Below are 17,686 nucleotides of genomic sequence, written 5' to 3' on the forward strand. Positions count from 1 at the left end.
TATAAATGATATATTCTAGCTTGTGATGGACCACTCTTGAAGTTTGTTCTGTTAAGCAACTCTGTGAGCAAAGACCAAAAATAAACTAAAATAATATTCTAGAGTTATTTATCATAGTTAATAACACCACCTGTTCATTCTTGTACATGGCTATCAGTATGTATTCTATTCAGCTACTTACAAGCACAAATTTTAACTTTTTTTTTCCTAGCAGTCAGTTGCTGGCTTTTAGTACTACATTCTCTACCATAAGATTTTAGTTATGATATGCATACTTAATTTTATCAAAATGTAAAATTAGTTAATTAGTTAACGATGCCTTATAAGCCTACTCTGAACATACTTAAATTTATGAAACTCTTATGTTTCCTACTAAGTTATTTGTTGCTTACAAGTATACCTGTACGATTGGCAGGTCTTGCAGACTGGGAATCAGGAGAGGTCAGACTTTGCCTCCTTCCCACTTCATCAGAAGGAGATGTTGGTAAGGAGGATACTGGAGGTGTTTGTGCACGTCGTGTTGGAAGTACTGTAGTGGTTGGGTAACTTGAAAACATTTGCCTTTCAAAAAAGGAAAAATCTATTTAGACTATACTACACCATCACACTGTGGAGTCTTGCACCAGGCCTACCATCAGCTAGTACTAACCTAGTTAGAGAGAGGGTGGGCACTTAAAGGTAATTGCCCATGCTATCTTGACAGCAGAACCCAGTACAGTTTCAGATCAGGTTAGGGGGCATTATTCTGGTTTGAAGGGCCCTGCAGGGACAACATAATTGCTATGTTTCACAGGGCAGCTCAGTTCTGCAGTGTGCCTCTGCACAACAGCACACTGGAGTGGGCAGAGGCAGGGTATGGGCTGGACTAGGATATCCACCATCAAAAGAACTCTTCCTTCCAACCTCCCAGAACATCTGCTCAGTGTCCAGCCCAGCTATGCTGGCCAGAGGATTTGTCCTTTAGGATCTGAATGTTTCAGAATGCAAGGCCTCCTACTGTACTAGTCCTCAGTTCCTATCTGGCTCAAAACATCCCCTAAAGAGTCCTAAGAAGAGGGAAGATCGATATGGATCTGCAGAAGCAATAACTCAAAACTGAATTCCACTGAATGCAAAGAAGCGTTCCTCCTTCATCATGAATAGCAGATCTACACTGCAGGAGATTAACTAGCAGTATCACACTATGATAACTGAGGAGAGTTTCAATACACATGGTCTGAAGGACAACCCTCTTGAACCAAAGCCTGATCTAGCTCCAGAATCAACATTAATTAAAACGTTAAGTGTTGGCAGCCTTTTAAAAAAGAACCCAACAAACAAAAACCAGGACATGAGGAAGGGTATGAAGAAGAATATAGAGAAGGTATTTTTAATAGCTTCCAGTTCTGGAACATTAAGATCCTAAGTGTACAAGTGCCCCTTAGCAGCTTTACTATTACTAAAAGTCCAGTGGCTTCTGAGATATGGTGGGAGACATATAGCCTATCTCGGTAGAAGCAATTCATAATGCAGAATAAAAGTATCAGAAATTTGAAAAAGTAGTGTATCAATAAGACTCACTTGAGCTAGTACAGAAAAAACAGTCAAATGTACTTTTATTATTATTATTATTATCATAGTCAAGCACTTTACCTAAGAAGACTAAGAGGCATAACACCAGGTGATTCTGAAGCTGGCACTGTTTCAGTATCTGTTACTGGGGTAGTAGCAGTGGTAGTATCCTCCAGAGAGCTGCTCATGAAAGATGTAGTACTAGAAGCAGAAGGACTGGTAGTAATTGGTGTTTGGGCCTGCTGAGCTTGTTCACTTTCTTCTGCTTGCTGGTCTACTTCTGCAACACAAAAAGGACGTTATAGGAACATTTAGATAATGCTACAGAATGAATGAGTGGCTCTCCTTAGCCTTAAGTTTTGTGTAGTCGTATTTATAAATATTCACACATCCACATGCACAGACAGTTTACAAAAATATTTCTGCTCACTATCTTGCTGACTAAGGAAAATAGGTTGGTCAACTCATGTTATTCTCATAAAGATGAAAAGTAGTTGACAAACAATTTTTTTTTTAAAGATGGTTAGAGAGAACAAAAGCTCCTTTCTTCATTAGATCTTATTATAGATGCTAAACTACAGCAGTTAGATTTTAACGTTCCCTTTTGTCTGAGAGATCAGGTTTAAGAGATTAAGACATGTAATCTCTGGTATGAAAACATAATTATTTACAAAAATGACTATGTAAAATAAACCATATAGCTTCCCGCAGCAAAAGAATCTAGAATAGTTAAGACGTTTCTATATCTGAGCCAGTTGGCTCTTCGTCATTTTTAATTTATTTGTTCATTTTTAAAGAAAACAAAAATAAAGAGGTTCAAAATCTGCTATTTAATTGGCTGTGATTGGGACAGTGTGACAAGTAGCTTTCCTGAAGTTCCGACAATGTCATTCTACATGCATACAGAGATTCTAGGACTAAGAGCAACGCTATCTGTATTAACTCCTTGTCTCTTCAAAGTCAACATCACATCAGCTAATTCCAAAAACACTCAGCTCATTGAGGGTTTAAACATGATTGGTGGACTATGTTCAACACATTTATTCTTCATCTACACTGACCACAACCATGGTCAGCCTGCTAAAATCAGGTAGACCTGTGTCACAATATAATACAGAAAGGGAGAATCTATCTTTCAAAGTTGAGTATAAACACAAAATATAAATCTCTTTTTTTCTGACTACAGTGATGTGCATTCCTCCTGCACACAGCTCTGAAAGTGTACCCTAAATATCAATCTCTATTTTAATAAGCTAAGCAAATGGCGGGTGGGGGGGAATCACCAATGTCCATAAATTCTACAGAATTTATAGGATTTGCTACCTTCCTTAATTTTGTTGGTTGAGACTATCACAAGTGTTAATTGCTGCAGAAATATAAGCCTATACGTTATCTATGTCCATATTCTAGGTAATTTTATATAAACTCTAATTAACTTAACAAATCTGTACATTATCGTAACTTTAAAAAGGTACCTTGTTTAATTTTGCCACCAAACTGGTCCTCCAACAGCCCATGAACCACTAACTTGTAGATCATGGCTTGTGCTCGTTCCAAATCTGCTAGTCCTAGAGCTCTCTTTATTGGTGAACGCATGACTGCCCTTTTCACCATGTGTCGCATCAGAAACTGCAATGCAGCACGCATTTCAACATCTTCATGAACAACTGGAGAACTAGCACAATCAGAATTGTGACCATTTTCTGCAAGGACTTTTGGTATCAGTAGTAACTCAGCATATTTACTACAACTAAGAAGAGCACTCAGTGATTTCATAGCACCAAGGTAAAGATAGGATAACTGTACTGCTCTGATTTCTGACTGTACTACATCATGATTTCTTGGTATGTGTTCATGATTCTTTCTTTTTCCTTCTATGGGTTGATGCTGGGACTCCATACATAGTGGTGTTGATTCTAAAGAGAAGGAAGCTATTTCATTTTCTGACTTGGAACATGTGGTGATAGGTCCTCTGATATCATCAGCACTCAGAAGTGATCGCATATCTGATCCAGTGTCCCCTTCCGTTTTCTGTTCAATGTCACCTTTATCTTCAGTCTCATGTCTGTGCTTTTTTTCATGTCTCTTGGCACTTTGTTTCCCCATGTCTTCATGAATACCAGTCAGACAGGTAAGGTCCAGCAACACAGTAGCTGTCAGTCCACGGAATCTTCCAACATCAAAAGGCAGTGGTTCACAGGGCTCCAGATTATACAATGGAGTATCACTAGGCGACCAAAAAGTTGGGAAGCTTTAATAAAGATCAGAATGACACAGGAAGAAGCAAGTGAGGGATAGACAAGAGGAAAGTACAGGAAATAATGTAGGCAAAATAAGACGTAAAATATATTTAATAAAATAATTTAAATGAACTGACAGTCTAAAAATTAAATGTAAACAAGGGAAAGAAACGAGGTTATGATCAGAAAATGGGGAGATATGATATTCAATGCAAAGGCAGTGAGACATGCACACATTTTCAACAAGGAATGTTAATTTCCAAAAACTTCATATAATCCATTGCTTAGGTAATGACAATTTTCAGCTGCATTATTTTAAATGTTTTAAGATATTTACAATGTAATTTATTACAATTATCACTTAAGCACCTGGTAACTGGTTTGAGCCAGATTTAATCTTTAGTTTATGAAGGGCACACAGGCAAAGATTTAACAATGAAAACTTCTGAACTTTTGCAATGTTACATTGGCAGCAGCTTTAAGTTTTTATCAATTTCACTCTACTACTTGTCTTTTTATTGCCAAGATGCACAAAAATGATAACCAGAAGCAAAAGCGTCACTAGTAATGCAGGGAGCAATTCCATCACTGAATATGAGCCTATTAGTTTCTTTTTTAAATAGGTTATCAAAATCCATTCCTGCATCCTAAAAATGACCACTCAATGGAGGCATATCATGTATGTAAGACCTCCAACCCCTGGTGACAGACACGTATATTAAATATTGCCATATGAGTCACTGCCTCCATCATAAACAGGACAAATAGAAAAAACCTGCAGACATATATTTTCCACACATGCAGCAGATTTACAAATTCAGAATCTTCCCTATAGTTTTTTATATCCTCAATATTTTCTTCAGCATTTAGACTTTCTTAAAATTTTTTTTTAAAAAGCAGGCTTCAGTTTCTAGCCCTTCTAGAGATGAAAACGTAATAGTTATTGTTTAGAATGTTGTGTTATGGAGATCTTGTCTATATATAGACAAGTATCACATCTGCTTAAATAGATTTTAAAATTGGTGCAATCCCCTTCTGTGGACTCACTCAAATCTGCTTACACCTGATTTAATTTGGTAATTGAATTAAGTGGAATTGATTTAGTTGAACTGGCACAACTTTTGTGTATACACATGGCATTAGTTTGCAGGCAGGCTAATGCAACAGTTCTAAGAGGTGTGAACAGCCACCATTATCTCAAAGAAGAATTAAACTTTTAAATTTAATTACGCTCAGAGTCAAAAGAAATTAGTGGTGATTAATTTCTTTAGAAGACTGGGAATCAAGCTATCTCCAAAAAACTATGAACATAGGGAAATCTAATTTTCTGCAGAAAACACTCAGCCAATCCACATAAAGATAAATGTAGGAGGAGCTAGAAGACTCCATGAAAAATGTAAAAGCACAAGCTAGTCAATAAAACTTTGTATACAAGAAGTTGTAATAAAAATTCAGAAAGATAACATATTAATAAGCCTATACATAAACTTCAAATATAAGCAACACTTACGTCAAATGTAGCTCACAAGCATGCGGATGTCCTCAAATTAGGAAATTTAGAGTCAAAACTCAGTTTAAAAACTATCAAATCATGTCGATGAATTCCAGTTTTCCAAACGACAATTATATACTGGCTATACAAGACAGATACTTTATTTCTCTAATTTCAAAGTTCAACTGAGTTGTTTTTTAAATCAGAATTCTGGAAAATTGCTTTAACAAACTGAATGCCCAAGCATCTACTTTAAACTTAAATGTTACTAGTGACTGAAAATTTGTGTTTCAGATGTAAAATGTACGTTACTTATAAAGTTTTCTAAGCACTAAAAATTGCTAACTGGTGCAAAGAATAACTGAACGCACTATACCTGATAGTAATCTCTGCTTCATCCCACTGGACCTTAGCAGACGTACTTCCCTCTTTGACTACTCCAAGTAAAGTGGCATGCCGTCCAGTTTGCTTGTGTACACATCGGCCTCCAACTCTAAGACCAGCATCAACTCCACCAATTACTGCAAGCACAGGCCACACTTCTACACAAAGAATCTTAAGCTGAAGTTCTGAGAGGTCAGCAAGACCATGTCTACTATGTTTATTTTTCTCCTCTTCTTTATTCTCTTTCTCCTCTCTCATGTCATTCTCATCTCGGCTTTGGACCGAGCGACTTTTCTTCAGTTTTTGACCTGATTCTTTAAGGCACATTTTGATTTTGTGCAGACGTTCCATCATTTTTTTATTGATGCAGTGCGTCCAACGGTCTGCACGATGGAGGATGCGGATAAGTTGGATAGTGGCCTCTGCCAGCACTGCAGCAACAGGACTACAGATAGGGTCACCAGGTAGCAAGTCTCTTGGCGTGCCACGCATCTGCATATCACAAATTTTCACCTTAGTGTTAAAACAAAACAAAAAAAGTTATGCTCTCAACTTACGTTTGTAAAGCTTATTCTAATTCTATAGTCTTTCCTGCCAAACTGAAAGCTCTAACATTTTTGTCTTTTTGTGTCTGTCCCCTGTGAAATGCACTATCATGTTTTCTTGGTTTTGAAGAGAAAACTCACCTGCACCTTTACAACAAACTCCAATAAAACTGTGAAATGCAAGAACTAAGTAAATTCAAGGTTTCTAAGAAAAGAACTGTAAGTAGTCCAAAATATTCCTAATACTGGAATTTGTTCCAATTCTACTGACAGACAACTGGGTACAAGATTCAGTCTTATAGGACACAGTACAGGTCTACCAATAGATTGCAAAATGTAGGAATTTAACTAAGGTCTACTACGTATTTTTCTGGTAGTCTAGTAGTGACCCAAAATTAATATGGCATAATGAACAATCAATGGAGTTCTCTCCCTAAATCAGCTAAAAATCAGTCAACATTTCCATATAGTAGGACAGGAAGCAAAATATAATCCCATATGACCTGTTACTGTAATGCAGATATAAATTTCAGTTACCTTTTCTCCGGGGTTACTGCTATAGAACATTACACAAGGGTATAATTCTGCTGCATCCACATCTTCAAAAGCTAGTTTTGGCTCCTAGTTAAAAATAAGATGAGGAATAGAAACTTTTAAAACAACAGTTTTTTAGAATTAGACAATTTAAAATAATTATTTTTACCTCTTTATAATCTTTAGAAGTAATAAAACTAACTTTTTTTTTGTGGTTTTAGAATCATGTGTAAGTTACCAAATGTTTACAATCAAAGTTACTACAGAAAAATATTAAAGAAAAATACACAGAAAAGAGTTAAATACCTCTCCATTTTTACCAAAGGAAATAGTTCTAGCTTCCATATCTAATACACATGTGATGAAGTCTCCTTGAGTAAAACTGGACAGAGTCAAAGTCTGTTCCCCATTATGATACAGGTTACCACTGTAGGCTCTATACAGCCACATATCTGAGGTAGTGCGATGGTTAAAGTCATGTACTGGCCAGCGAGACACTCCTACACATGTGCCTTCGTTGCCTCGATTTTCCTTCACAATATAGAACTAGAAGGATTAAAAAAAATTAATATCATGGCATAATTCAACATAACAGTATAATATTGAGCATAGGAATTATTATATTCAAGCAGTGAGGAGAATATACTCTTAGTATAAGAATTTAAGAAGAGTTTTAAATATGTAACATGTAAGATAGCAAAATTTTCATAAATTAAAACCTTTAACACATTGGTTGAACATACTTTTCTTCCCTCTAAAATTATATTTTTCCAATGACAAGGTCAGACTCTAACAAGTGATTTATCCTGGTCTACTAGCAACAATTAGTATTGAGTATTTGGACACCAACAGATGTCTCAAAAGTTCATGTTAATTTTTCCAGACGCAAACCAAATACCGGCGCACTTTCAATTTAAGAAGTATATATGTACCTTTACAAGTTAGAAGGTAAGAAATAGTCAAAGTGATGTTAGTCAGCAAAATAAATGAGTTTCACTCATGTTTAAAGTGAACAATTTACGCAGAAAAGTGCAAGCTACAATATACTATCCTCAGAAAGAAAGAAAGAAAGAAAGAAAGAAAGAAAGAAAGAAAGAAAGAAAGAAAGAAAGAAAGAAAGAAAGAAAGAAAGAAAGAAAGAAATATATCTATATCTATATATAGATAGATATAAAAAACTCCATATATAACTAGGTTTGTAACAGAACTATTCTGGTTGATCTGTTACAGAATGACCGTGTCTAACTGAGAAATGTCATATACCCATAAGAAAATGTATGCATTCTCTGAGTGGAGAAATTCACATCTACATAGGCTGGTGTGTAGTACTGCCTTCAGATGGCAGTGCAGTCTTATTTGTTGAAAATAGAAGCTACATAGTGCATTTGCATTAGCCTATCTATCTAGTGAAAGTGTGTGGGGAGGCCTACACAATAAATTTTCGTAACTGATTTAGTAAAGCATTGCCTGTCTCATCCAGAAGCTGGCAGAGCTTCTTGTGACATAGACCTTGATCTGGGTAAGACAGGGAAGTCCTTGAGCAATACACTCATCATCTTTGGCCAGCATGTTTTGGCCTTTTTTTTGTCCATTCAAAATTAATGAGAAAAGTAATCAGATTTTTTTTAAAGCTAGTTCTATTTACGTAGGACTTTATGGCTCATCCAATATTAAGAAAGAGGAGGCATCTGTCAGCCTTGTTGAAGAGGAAAAATTATCCATAGTGAAAATCAGTAGGGCACTGATAAACAGAAGGTAGCACAATATGGAAGACAACCTAGTGATAAACTAAGTTTGGAGAGCCTGTATACAAGGGCTGTTAATCTCAGACATCTGACAATTATCATGAGAATGTGTGATAATAAAGATTAAAAACAGAGGGACACTTGAAAGAGGCTCATTGGGAGGAGTGTACAGAGACAGGATTTTAGCCAAAATGCCATATGGTCCAGGTTAGCACAGCCACTAATTGGGCCCAGAGCCAAAGGACCAGATTCCGATACCTGATTGCTTACACTGTATGCGTTGTCCTATTGATTTCAAAATGGACTATTTGCAGATTAAAGTACTGCTAATTATGAGCAAAGCTACTATGAGCTGGCCCAATGTGTAAAAAGAAAGGCATTATGCAGGTATTTTGGTACAAAATCAGTCCCTTCTGAATATCTTGAGATGGATCTCAGACTAAGATGAGAGAAATTCAACAAAGTATTCAACAGTCTGCAAGTGGCATACAGCTGGTTAACAGATAGGAAGAACAGAAGAATTCATAGGCTCTTCATCGGAAGAAAGGGTTTTCGGGGAGCAGTTAACAACACTGGAACTCAGTTTGGGAACAGCATGTCTTCTGAGTTGGCAATCTCTATTTTTGAAGAAATCTGACAGAAGAGTGAAATCAAAACCAGATGCACTTCATATACTATCTTAGTTTTTTGGATACCAGGATGCCATTGATTAGCATCATCCTGTGTATTCACACAATTAACAGAATGCAAATTAAATCTAGGTCTTTTGAACAACATGGAGGGGAAAACTTCAAAAGGTTAGTGATAATTAAGCATAAAACTACAAGGGTGAATTTTAGATTGATTAGGAACTTGATCCTGGAAACAGACCTTTGAAATGCAAGGCTAAAGTCAGTTCATATTGAGTGAGGTAATTGTGGCCTAAGATGTCTATGGCAGTAAAAAGGTTCTTCTGAAATAAAGAGCATGAAGAACAATTTATGCTATTCACTGACACATTATCAAATAGAAGAATGACACCGGAGACTGGGGTAAGGATGTTGGAGAGAGTGAATTGACTGATGGGCCCAGACTGGTTTAACGGACCATTTTCTTTTCTGAGCAGGTGATTTTTGGACAAGATTTTGGCAAGAGCAAAGAATGGATAATCCAACTTTGCTGTGGCTGCCACAAAGGTCTTGACTTTCAAAGAAGATAAATCTGGGAGAAAGGGGATAGAGCCACATTCGAAACCCCAAATTCTAGCCTTACTCCAAAATACAATTTCAAGACATTTGGTCTAATTACCCTAAAAATGGGATTTATATAAGAGAGAGTTTTGCAAAAAAGCCATGAAAATTTACTAGGCCAGGTACAAGATCTACTCCCCCTTTTACTATAATTGATTGATGATAAATAAAAAAAAAGGAAAAATTCAACCTTCCCCACTGCTCCCCCACACCCAAAAAGAACTAAAAAAATTACTTGCCGTGGGGAAGCAGGCTGTTTGCAAGGCTGTTTTAAATTGATGACTTTTATACTGACTGAGGATTTAAAAGGAAATCACCATCAACAACGAAAAAAACAGAGGACTTCATAGCCATCAGTTCTTGGTTTGACGCAGCAACTAAGAGATCTGCTCCAGTGACACCATAAACAGGAGCACTCAAAATACAGCATTGTGCAGTTTATTTTGGATAGAGAATAGTCCTTTAATCACTAGGTTTTGCTTCTTCTGTAGTACAGTATGTTCTTGAATATTTATTTATAAAACAGTATTTTTCTGAAGCAAAGAAAGAAAACTGAAGACAGAATAAAAGTAATGCATTTTATTCCATATACCTTCCACTGATAACACCCAGAAGTGACTCCTGCGGATGCTAGTCCGTATCCTTTACCTCCACTGCCATGAGTTAAAATCTGCCCACTCTCCACAATGCAGCACTGAGCTTTCTCAGGATCAAAGGACACTTCCTGTATAGGAAGATTCTCATCCTCTTCTTCAGATTCTCCCTGCTTCTATCAGAAATGGAACAAAATAAACACCTCATAATTATATAACTCAGAAGTATCTAATGAAAATTATAAAAAGGACTATTACCTGCAGCTTCATTTCTTGTTCTCTCTCTTTTATCTGAATTGCATATTTAGCCTGAGCTATCGGTGTCTCCCACATGCAGTCAGACAGAAGTGAGAACAACCGTTCAACAACCTGTTGTATTAGAGCATACTTCAGATCATTTTAATCCCAAACTTGTGAAAACAAATAATATGTTTAAACTATTTTGGTTTACTTTGTAACTAGTTTAAGATCTGTAGTGAGTATTCATAGATAAGTAAATACAGTGAGAATTGGGTGGCCAAAATTCTAACAAGCACTGCTTAATTTAAATGTTTATTGTATGAGATTTGCTGCAGAAAACAACTTAAAAAGTTTATTTAAAAATATATAAACCTGAGCCATCTGATCATCTTCAACACCAGATTCACAAGCAGGCAACACAGCTTCTAGTACATGAAGTGCAAGGAGTCTGGTCCTTAGGTTGCCCACTAGGGGTACTCCTTCAAGAGGAAAAGTGTGTTACTAACAACCACTAAAACATGCTGAGCAAAACTACAATAAAAATTTACTAAAAATCAATTAATTTTTTTAGCCGAGCACTGAATAAGTGTAACATACATGTTAGAAATACCACACGCATACATATAAATACAGACACAGAGAGAATCCATTTTGAATAGATCATACCTGAACAACACTTTTGAGATGCAATATTAAGAAGCACCTCTGTCCATTTTGGAGAAGCCATTTTTGACTGAATGGCCTTTGACGAAACAACTCTTCGTAGAAAGACTAAAAAGTCTCCCAGGTGCAATTCTGCTGCATGTTGCTTCCGGAGCGCAGCTGAAGATTTAAATAAAGTTACTGCTAAAAATTCTGAGCAATGAATTGATCGATATACCTGCAGTAAACAACCTACATATACACAATATTTAGGTCATGAAAAATGTCAGAAAATTCACAGACACTAAGTTGGGACTGCAGGCTTACTTTGTTTTTGAGAACAGTGAGAGCCCACACCAGAATGCCACCAACTTCAGCTTCCAGGCTATTCTGTAAGGCTGTAAAATGTGCCTCAGCATGCATCTGAACTGAAACGTTTGCAACTCTGAACAAAACATTATGGTTGTTCTTTCAAAAGTTTACAACTGAACATTGACTTAAAAACAGCTTTAGAACTTTACTATGCAGAAGAAAAATGCTGCTTTCCCTTTATTTTTGTAGTAGTTTACATTTAACCCAGTACTGTATTTGCTCTTTTTTTTTTGTTTGGTCTCTGCTGCTGGCTGTGTACTTCTGGTTCCAAATGAGGTACGTGGTTGAATGGTCAGCTGGTAATTCTGGTGTTCCTAACTCTGAGGTTCTACTGTACTCAAAATCAGCCACACGTGCCTTATGGAACACAGAGACTATTTTTAAAAATACATTAGGTATACAGTTATATGCACATTTACCATAACTGCACAGAGTATTTCGCATACAGATGACCATAATCAGATCTCTGTATGTGCAAACAATGGCACACCTACCTTACTTAAAAATCAGGCACAAAACTTTTAGTATTTACAAGTTGTATATAGCAGTTTAATTATTTGGACATATTTTATATTAAGGGTATACTTACAAAGCATTTATAAATGATTAATAAGTGTTTTAAGCATGTTAGACACTTGAGTAGAAGGTGTTATGAGTGGTTTTAACACGATTATTAGCAATCTATTGACCTATTGGCCTCTATAACAATCTGTAATAATTGATTATCCATTATTAGCCATTTATAAATGTAGTCATACATAAAATGTAACCAATTGTCTTAGAGGCTTTTTCCTTTTAAATGAATTTTTGATCCAAAACACTAAGACCTCCTTTGTTTCCTGTCTTTTACCAAAGATGATACTACTATCTTAACTAGTTGGTGACTCTTAAAAATGTAAACATTAAAATTGTTTTCTATGTTAAAAACACATCTAACAGTACTAGTCCATGTTATCGGATCTATAAGGTACAAAACTACTACTTAAAAAACAAAAACTCCTGTGAGTAGTCAAATGACCTAACACACATCTAAAAATAAGTTAAATTCCATAACCTTTTTTTTAAACAAACAATTTCCCTAGAGATTAAGTATTTTTATATCATATTATACAAAACGGGTTCCTTAAGGGACAAGACATTATTTGATAACTTTCATACTAGAGGAGCTTTTTTCTTAAAGATCAACTATAGACCCTTGAATATAAAGGTTAGGTTAAGTTTTTTCACATCAAATCACTCTGCAGCTCTCTGCAGAATATGAAATAAGTTGATAGCTATAGAAAAATTCTGAATGTGGAATAAGTATGGACTATGCGAGAGCGATAATCAGAGTGGAACCCAGAGGAGATTTCTGCCTATATTATGGGCAATTTGGCTCCTTAAATTACAGTCGTGCAAAACACAACTACTATAACAATCTTATTTTCTGGAGGGGAACAATTCCATTCTCTTCCTAAATATGGAAATGGAGGAAATGGGCCTGATTCTCCACCACCTTGCACCTTGTTTAGTCCTTTACATATGCGCTAAGTGGGTGTAACACTTGTGTAAGTGGAGAACTCTTATTCAGTAGCATTTTATTCTATTCTGCACAAGTGGAAAAGACCACGTAAAAGGCAAGATAGTGGAGAGTTAGGCTCTTATTGTCTCCCCTCTACCCCCTTCCCCCCCCCCTTTTTTTTTTAAAGAAAAGATTAATTCTAATATAACAAAAATGGTGTAAAAATGGCACCTCTGAAGTCTTTCTTCTCATTATCTCCATTTGAATCTAACTTCTTTTCTTCTTCTTCCTCCTCCTCATCTTCCTCACCTTCACCTTCTCCAAAGGAAGCCATAAGCATCACACCAGCTTGTGATAACAGGTTCTTCAACTGACTGCATAGCAGATCCAGCAAAGACTGGACCACTTTGGGACTCAATTTATCAGCATAAGTTCTTTGTGAAAAATATAAAGATTAAAACATTTCAGAGCTATTCCGCGTAGAAATCATTTTAAGACACATTCGGTGCACATGAAAATGAGGCACTAACGTAGCATGGGCTGTAATCAGTTCTAGTGTAGTTGGGCACTTCCCAAATTGCTTTCCTACACATTCTGGCAGTGCACCTCACCACTAACTTTAGCACTCTGATATTCCAGTCCTCAGTCTCATTTTAGCAAAAACTGCCACTGATGTTAAACTACTTGATGTTTCATGCCGTGGCAAATGAGGATTAGATGAGACCAGCCAAATCATTGTCACTTATGACAAACCAGGATCTGAACCCCAGTTTAAAGAAATTAAGATGATTACAGTTCAATCATATAACCATTAAACATAGTGGGAGCCTTTCCATTGACTTCAATGGGTGCTGGATCAACCCTTTAGCGCATCACCTGATTTAGAGCAAATCACATCACCACCACGACCCCTCAACAGCACTTCTTAATGACTGAGTTTACACTTGGCAGCTGAATGTTTACACTTTATAAACATTTAAATAAAAATGATACATACTGAATATTAATACTCTTGATCAAAATCAGAAACCCTTATTTTCCCCCCTTTTTTTTTTTTAAATTAGTTCTGCACTAAAATTAACTCAGTAAGAGCAAGGCTTGTCCCTTGTTCCCTGGTCCAGCAGCAAATGTTAGCTTCGCTCAGGGAAATCTGTTAAACCCCGTGAAGAAGCGTAGACTCTCCCTCTTGCTAATAATAATGGAGGAGATTATGCAAAAATGACCTCCATATAGAGCTACATAAAGCCTCATCTGCTGGAGTGAGGAGAACCATGACAAGAACAAGCAGGGAAAAATGAGGAGGATACAAGATGATCATGCTTGCAGCCCCTGCAGGCACAGGACACTGAATCCAAACTCAAATCCCTGCATAGCAGCCAGTTATGCTATTTTATCGGAAGGGTACACATTGATTTGATTAATACTTGTTAATACTTTTGTCAAGTCTTTCTTTTTTTTTTAAGCGAGTGTGCTTCTGAACACTGTTCTTCCATCAAGTAGACATTCTTTTGAAAAAAATATTTTGTTGTTTTAAAAAAAAATGTTGAAAGAGCTACAGGTGGATTATCATCTAGAAAAAAAAGTCTTCAATTCTTACCCTGTGGTAATGGCAAGGATTTGAAGTAACCTTGTACTAGCCACTTTCAAAGCAGTGCTGAGTTGAGAAATACCAGTTTTGGGCAATAATTGCAGTGGTTGTCCCAGCATGGTGTCTGTGCCACACAACTGTGATAGTACATTTAGCAGACCAGTGGAAATAGCCAAGGAGACATCAACAGGCTGATAGTGTGCACTTAGAGCAAAGACAGTTACTAACAGGAGACGTTGTTGTGCTTCTAAAATTAAAACAAAAAACAAACAAAAAAACCTCTTTAGGATCAAAGTACTTAAATCACTCTGAAACAATGCTAGGTCTTTAACAACAAAAATGTAGTCCTTGAGGAATGTGCCAGAATGAAAGCCCACTATTTATCCCCTCAACAAATTCAGCATGAGCAGTAAGGTAGATTTTTTTTTTTCAAACTTTCATTTATTTTTTGTAATCCCACTGTATGTAATGTACAGGTCCTTTTGGTGTTCCATTGTGACCCCTTCACATGATTCACTCTTCCCTCCCCAAACGTGTTCTCCACTTACCTATGTGGTGCTTATTTGCTTGCAGAGCTCTCTCCAACGTAACAGATAATTGCTGGTAAATCTTGTGCACAGCCACTTGGATTTCAATCTGAATATTTCTCTTGGCTGCTCGGATACCATCCTGAGTCAAACAAATAAGTACTGTAATAATCATACATATTTTAATTTCTCGACTATTGGAAAAGGAAGCATAGACTAGTGGTTAAAACACAGAACTAGGGCTCTGGAGACCTGGAGTTCTGTCTCAGTTTCCTCACCTGTAAAACAGCAGTAATACTTCCTCTATCTTACAAAAATGAATCATTAATATTTACAAAGTGCTTTTATCATCCTCAGATACAGAATGATATGTAAGTGCAAATTATTACTATTGTAATACAAGGAAGAAGAAGGTCTAGTAGTATTAAACTGAATTTCACTGACCACTCCAATTGTATGACACAGCCTCTTGTTTCATTTGACTATGTGGAGACTACACCTTCCTCAATAGGCGTTTCTCATGGATGCAGTTTAAAACAGATTAATTTCACTTTTGTTATTTGAAGACAATAGCATTTTCTCCTGAATTCAAGGAACTGGTCTACATGTATTTCAGTGAAAGGTTAGGTTTGTTTGATCTTTCACATGGAGGGAGAGAGCTCTATTGCCTGAAGAGATTCGGAAGGAAACCTCCTCCAGAATGGTTTGATGTTTTGGGCATCTCTTGCACTTGGTAAGGGCATGTGCAGAAGTTTGAAGCTCCACAATATCTATGCTGTCTTACCTCCTGTGATCAATACCATCAGAGCACTCTTCATCCTATAAAATACAATCTAGAGGGGAAGCGTACAGGGATATTCCTAAGAGATTCCAGATCTTTCTCTTGGGAAGGAGAAGAGTAGAGTGATGCCATCATTCTAGATTCCTTACCAAATGACTTAACTACCCACTTAAGAAACTGAAATATGGCTCTAGAGTTTTCCTCTTAGGTGATGGATTGCACTGGGAGATTTGGGATCAATTTTAGGCTTACCCCTGAAGATCTTTGATCAGTGATGATGATCTGGTTTTCTGAGTCCCAAAAGCTAAAGACTCACCCACCCTTGCAGATGTACCTCAAGAAGAGTCTCAGCTGGTGTGTATGGGGAGGGGGTGATGTGGGGGGAAAGTAGAGCCCTCCACAAGCTGTCCAAACTTTGTGTGCCTTCCCCTGGAACAGCGAAAGACTGAACTGGAAGTGATCATGGCAGAGCTCCCTTTCTGTGGTTCCTTTGGGGGTCTCCTCACAGGAAGAGCATCTTTCCTTTTGGCTTGCTTTATTTGGCCCGCTCTACTATGACTGGAAAAGGGGAAACAAACAGAGCAGCCTCATGAATGGCTCAATTCAGGGATCAAAGTACCGGAAATTTAAGCCCCCTAAGGAACAGCAGAGAATGTGAGGATGGGGGCACAAGAAAGGAATCTTGTTTGCTGCTGCAATAAAAATCAGTTTTAAAATCTGGAATTGCAAGAAATAAGGTGGTATTGCTGAACCACACTTCTGCTTGCACCACAGGAGACAGAGAATCTGGAGGGGGAAAAGGTATACAGACAAGCCACAGAACATTGTGGCCAAGTTCGAATTTCCTCTAGTATTTGGTGCTGGAGACAATCAGATACGAAAATTCACAGGAGTGCTCTTAATGTTTGTCATTGGTTTAAACTGTATTGGAGACAAAATACTGTCCTCCTTAAAAATGGTTTCTACATAAGGAAGAGCTTGGGGCTCCAAATAAATATTGTTCAAGTTATAAAATATACAGTGAATATCCTAAAGTGAACATAATTCTAGTTTGTTCTCCTACTGGCTTCGATACAGACTAAAATAAGAGTCATTAACATTTTCAAATTAAAACTTTCTGAATCACAAGTGTCTGTATATTAAAATAGCTTTATTAAATGAAAAAGTTTGCTTAAGAACCTATTTTTTCAAGCTGTATAAGTACTTTTCATACCTGATAGTGATGCAATCGGACACTCTCCCCTTTGGCTCCTGCATGTCCAACAGTGCTCAAGCCAAAGCATCCAGCTAGAAACTGTAGTCTAACAGAAGTAAGCAGTGAGGAAGACTGAAATGCTGGCCCTTGACGGCTTCCCATTAATGGGGCACTACCTTTCTCCTCCATCCCTGACAGCAATACTAGGATCTGATGAAGTGCTTCCAAACGAAGCTTAAAGAAAAAAAGGAAATAAAACTGATTTACTTCACTTAATAGATTTTATATAACAAGGACTGTTAATTGAAGTATTTAATAATTAAAATATCTTAAGAATTGATAATCATAAATAAAATAGCAGGTAGTCAACTGTGAGTAACATGCCCATTAAATCATGGAAGAGTTTTGTTTGCATAATATATCATGGGGATAAAACTCTTATGTTTTTTACATTTAAATTTCCTGAGGTAGGATTTTTTTTTTGTTGGTTTTGTAAGAAAAAATTCTGAGCTGTTGACCCTGATGCC

The 17,686-nt window shown here is 36.8% G+C and overlaps 1 protein-coding gene across 12 annotated transcripts in view; it reads right to left on the reverse strand.

Moving 5' to 3' along the window:
- Window positions 1–17,686, reverse strand: part of HERC1 (HECT and RLD domain containing E3 ubiquitin protein ligase family member 1) — a 266,405-nt gene that overhangs the window by 108,998 nt on the left and 139,721 nt on the right. For 10 of the 12 annotated variants that reach the window (XM_030576957.1, XM_030576954.1, XM_030576958.1 and 7 more), the window contains exons 27-40: window positions 17,178–17,393; window positions 15,205–15,325; window positions 14,666–14,903; window positions 13,300–13,502; window positions 11,220–11,375; window positions 10,926–11,032; window positions 10,572–10,682; window positions 10,313–10,489; window positions 7,053–7,292; window positions 6,750–6,833; window positions 5,660–6,180; window positions 3,027–3,802; window positions 1,633–1,831; window positions 401–561 (exon numbers count right to left, since the gene is read on the reverse strand). In XM_030576957.1, coding sequence (XP_030432817.1) covers window positions 401–561; window positions 1,633–1,831; window positions 3,027–3,802; window positions 5,660–6,180; window positions 6,750–6,833; window positions 7,053–7,292; window positions 10,313–10,489; window positions 10,572–10,682; window positions 10,926–11,032; window positions 11,220–11,375; window positions 13,300–13,502; window positions 14,666–14,903; window positions 15,205–15,325; window positions 17,178–17,393 — 3,310 coding nt within the window. The remainder of the gene's footprint in view (window positions 1–400; window positions 562–1,632; window positions 1,832–3,026; window positions 3,803–5,659; window positions 6,181–6,749; window positions 6,834–7,052; window positions 7,293–10,312; window positions 10,490–10,571; window positions 10,683–10,925; window positions 11,033–11,219; window positions 11,376–13,299; window positions 13,503–14,665; window positions 14,904–15,204; window positions 15,326–17,177; window positions 17,394–17,686) is intronic. The other 2 variants (XM_030576953.1, XM_030576956.1) reach the window with 2 other exon arrangements.

Source organism: Gopherus evgoodei, chromosome 10, assembly GCF_007399415.2.
Source record: "Gopherus evgoodei ecotype Sinaloan lineage chromosome 10, rGopEvg1_v1.p, whole genome shotgun sequence".
Taxonomy (NCBI): domain Eukaryota; kingdom Metazoa; phylum Chordata; order Testudines; family Testudinidae; genus Gopherus; species Gopherus evgoodei.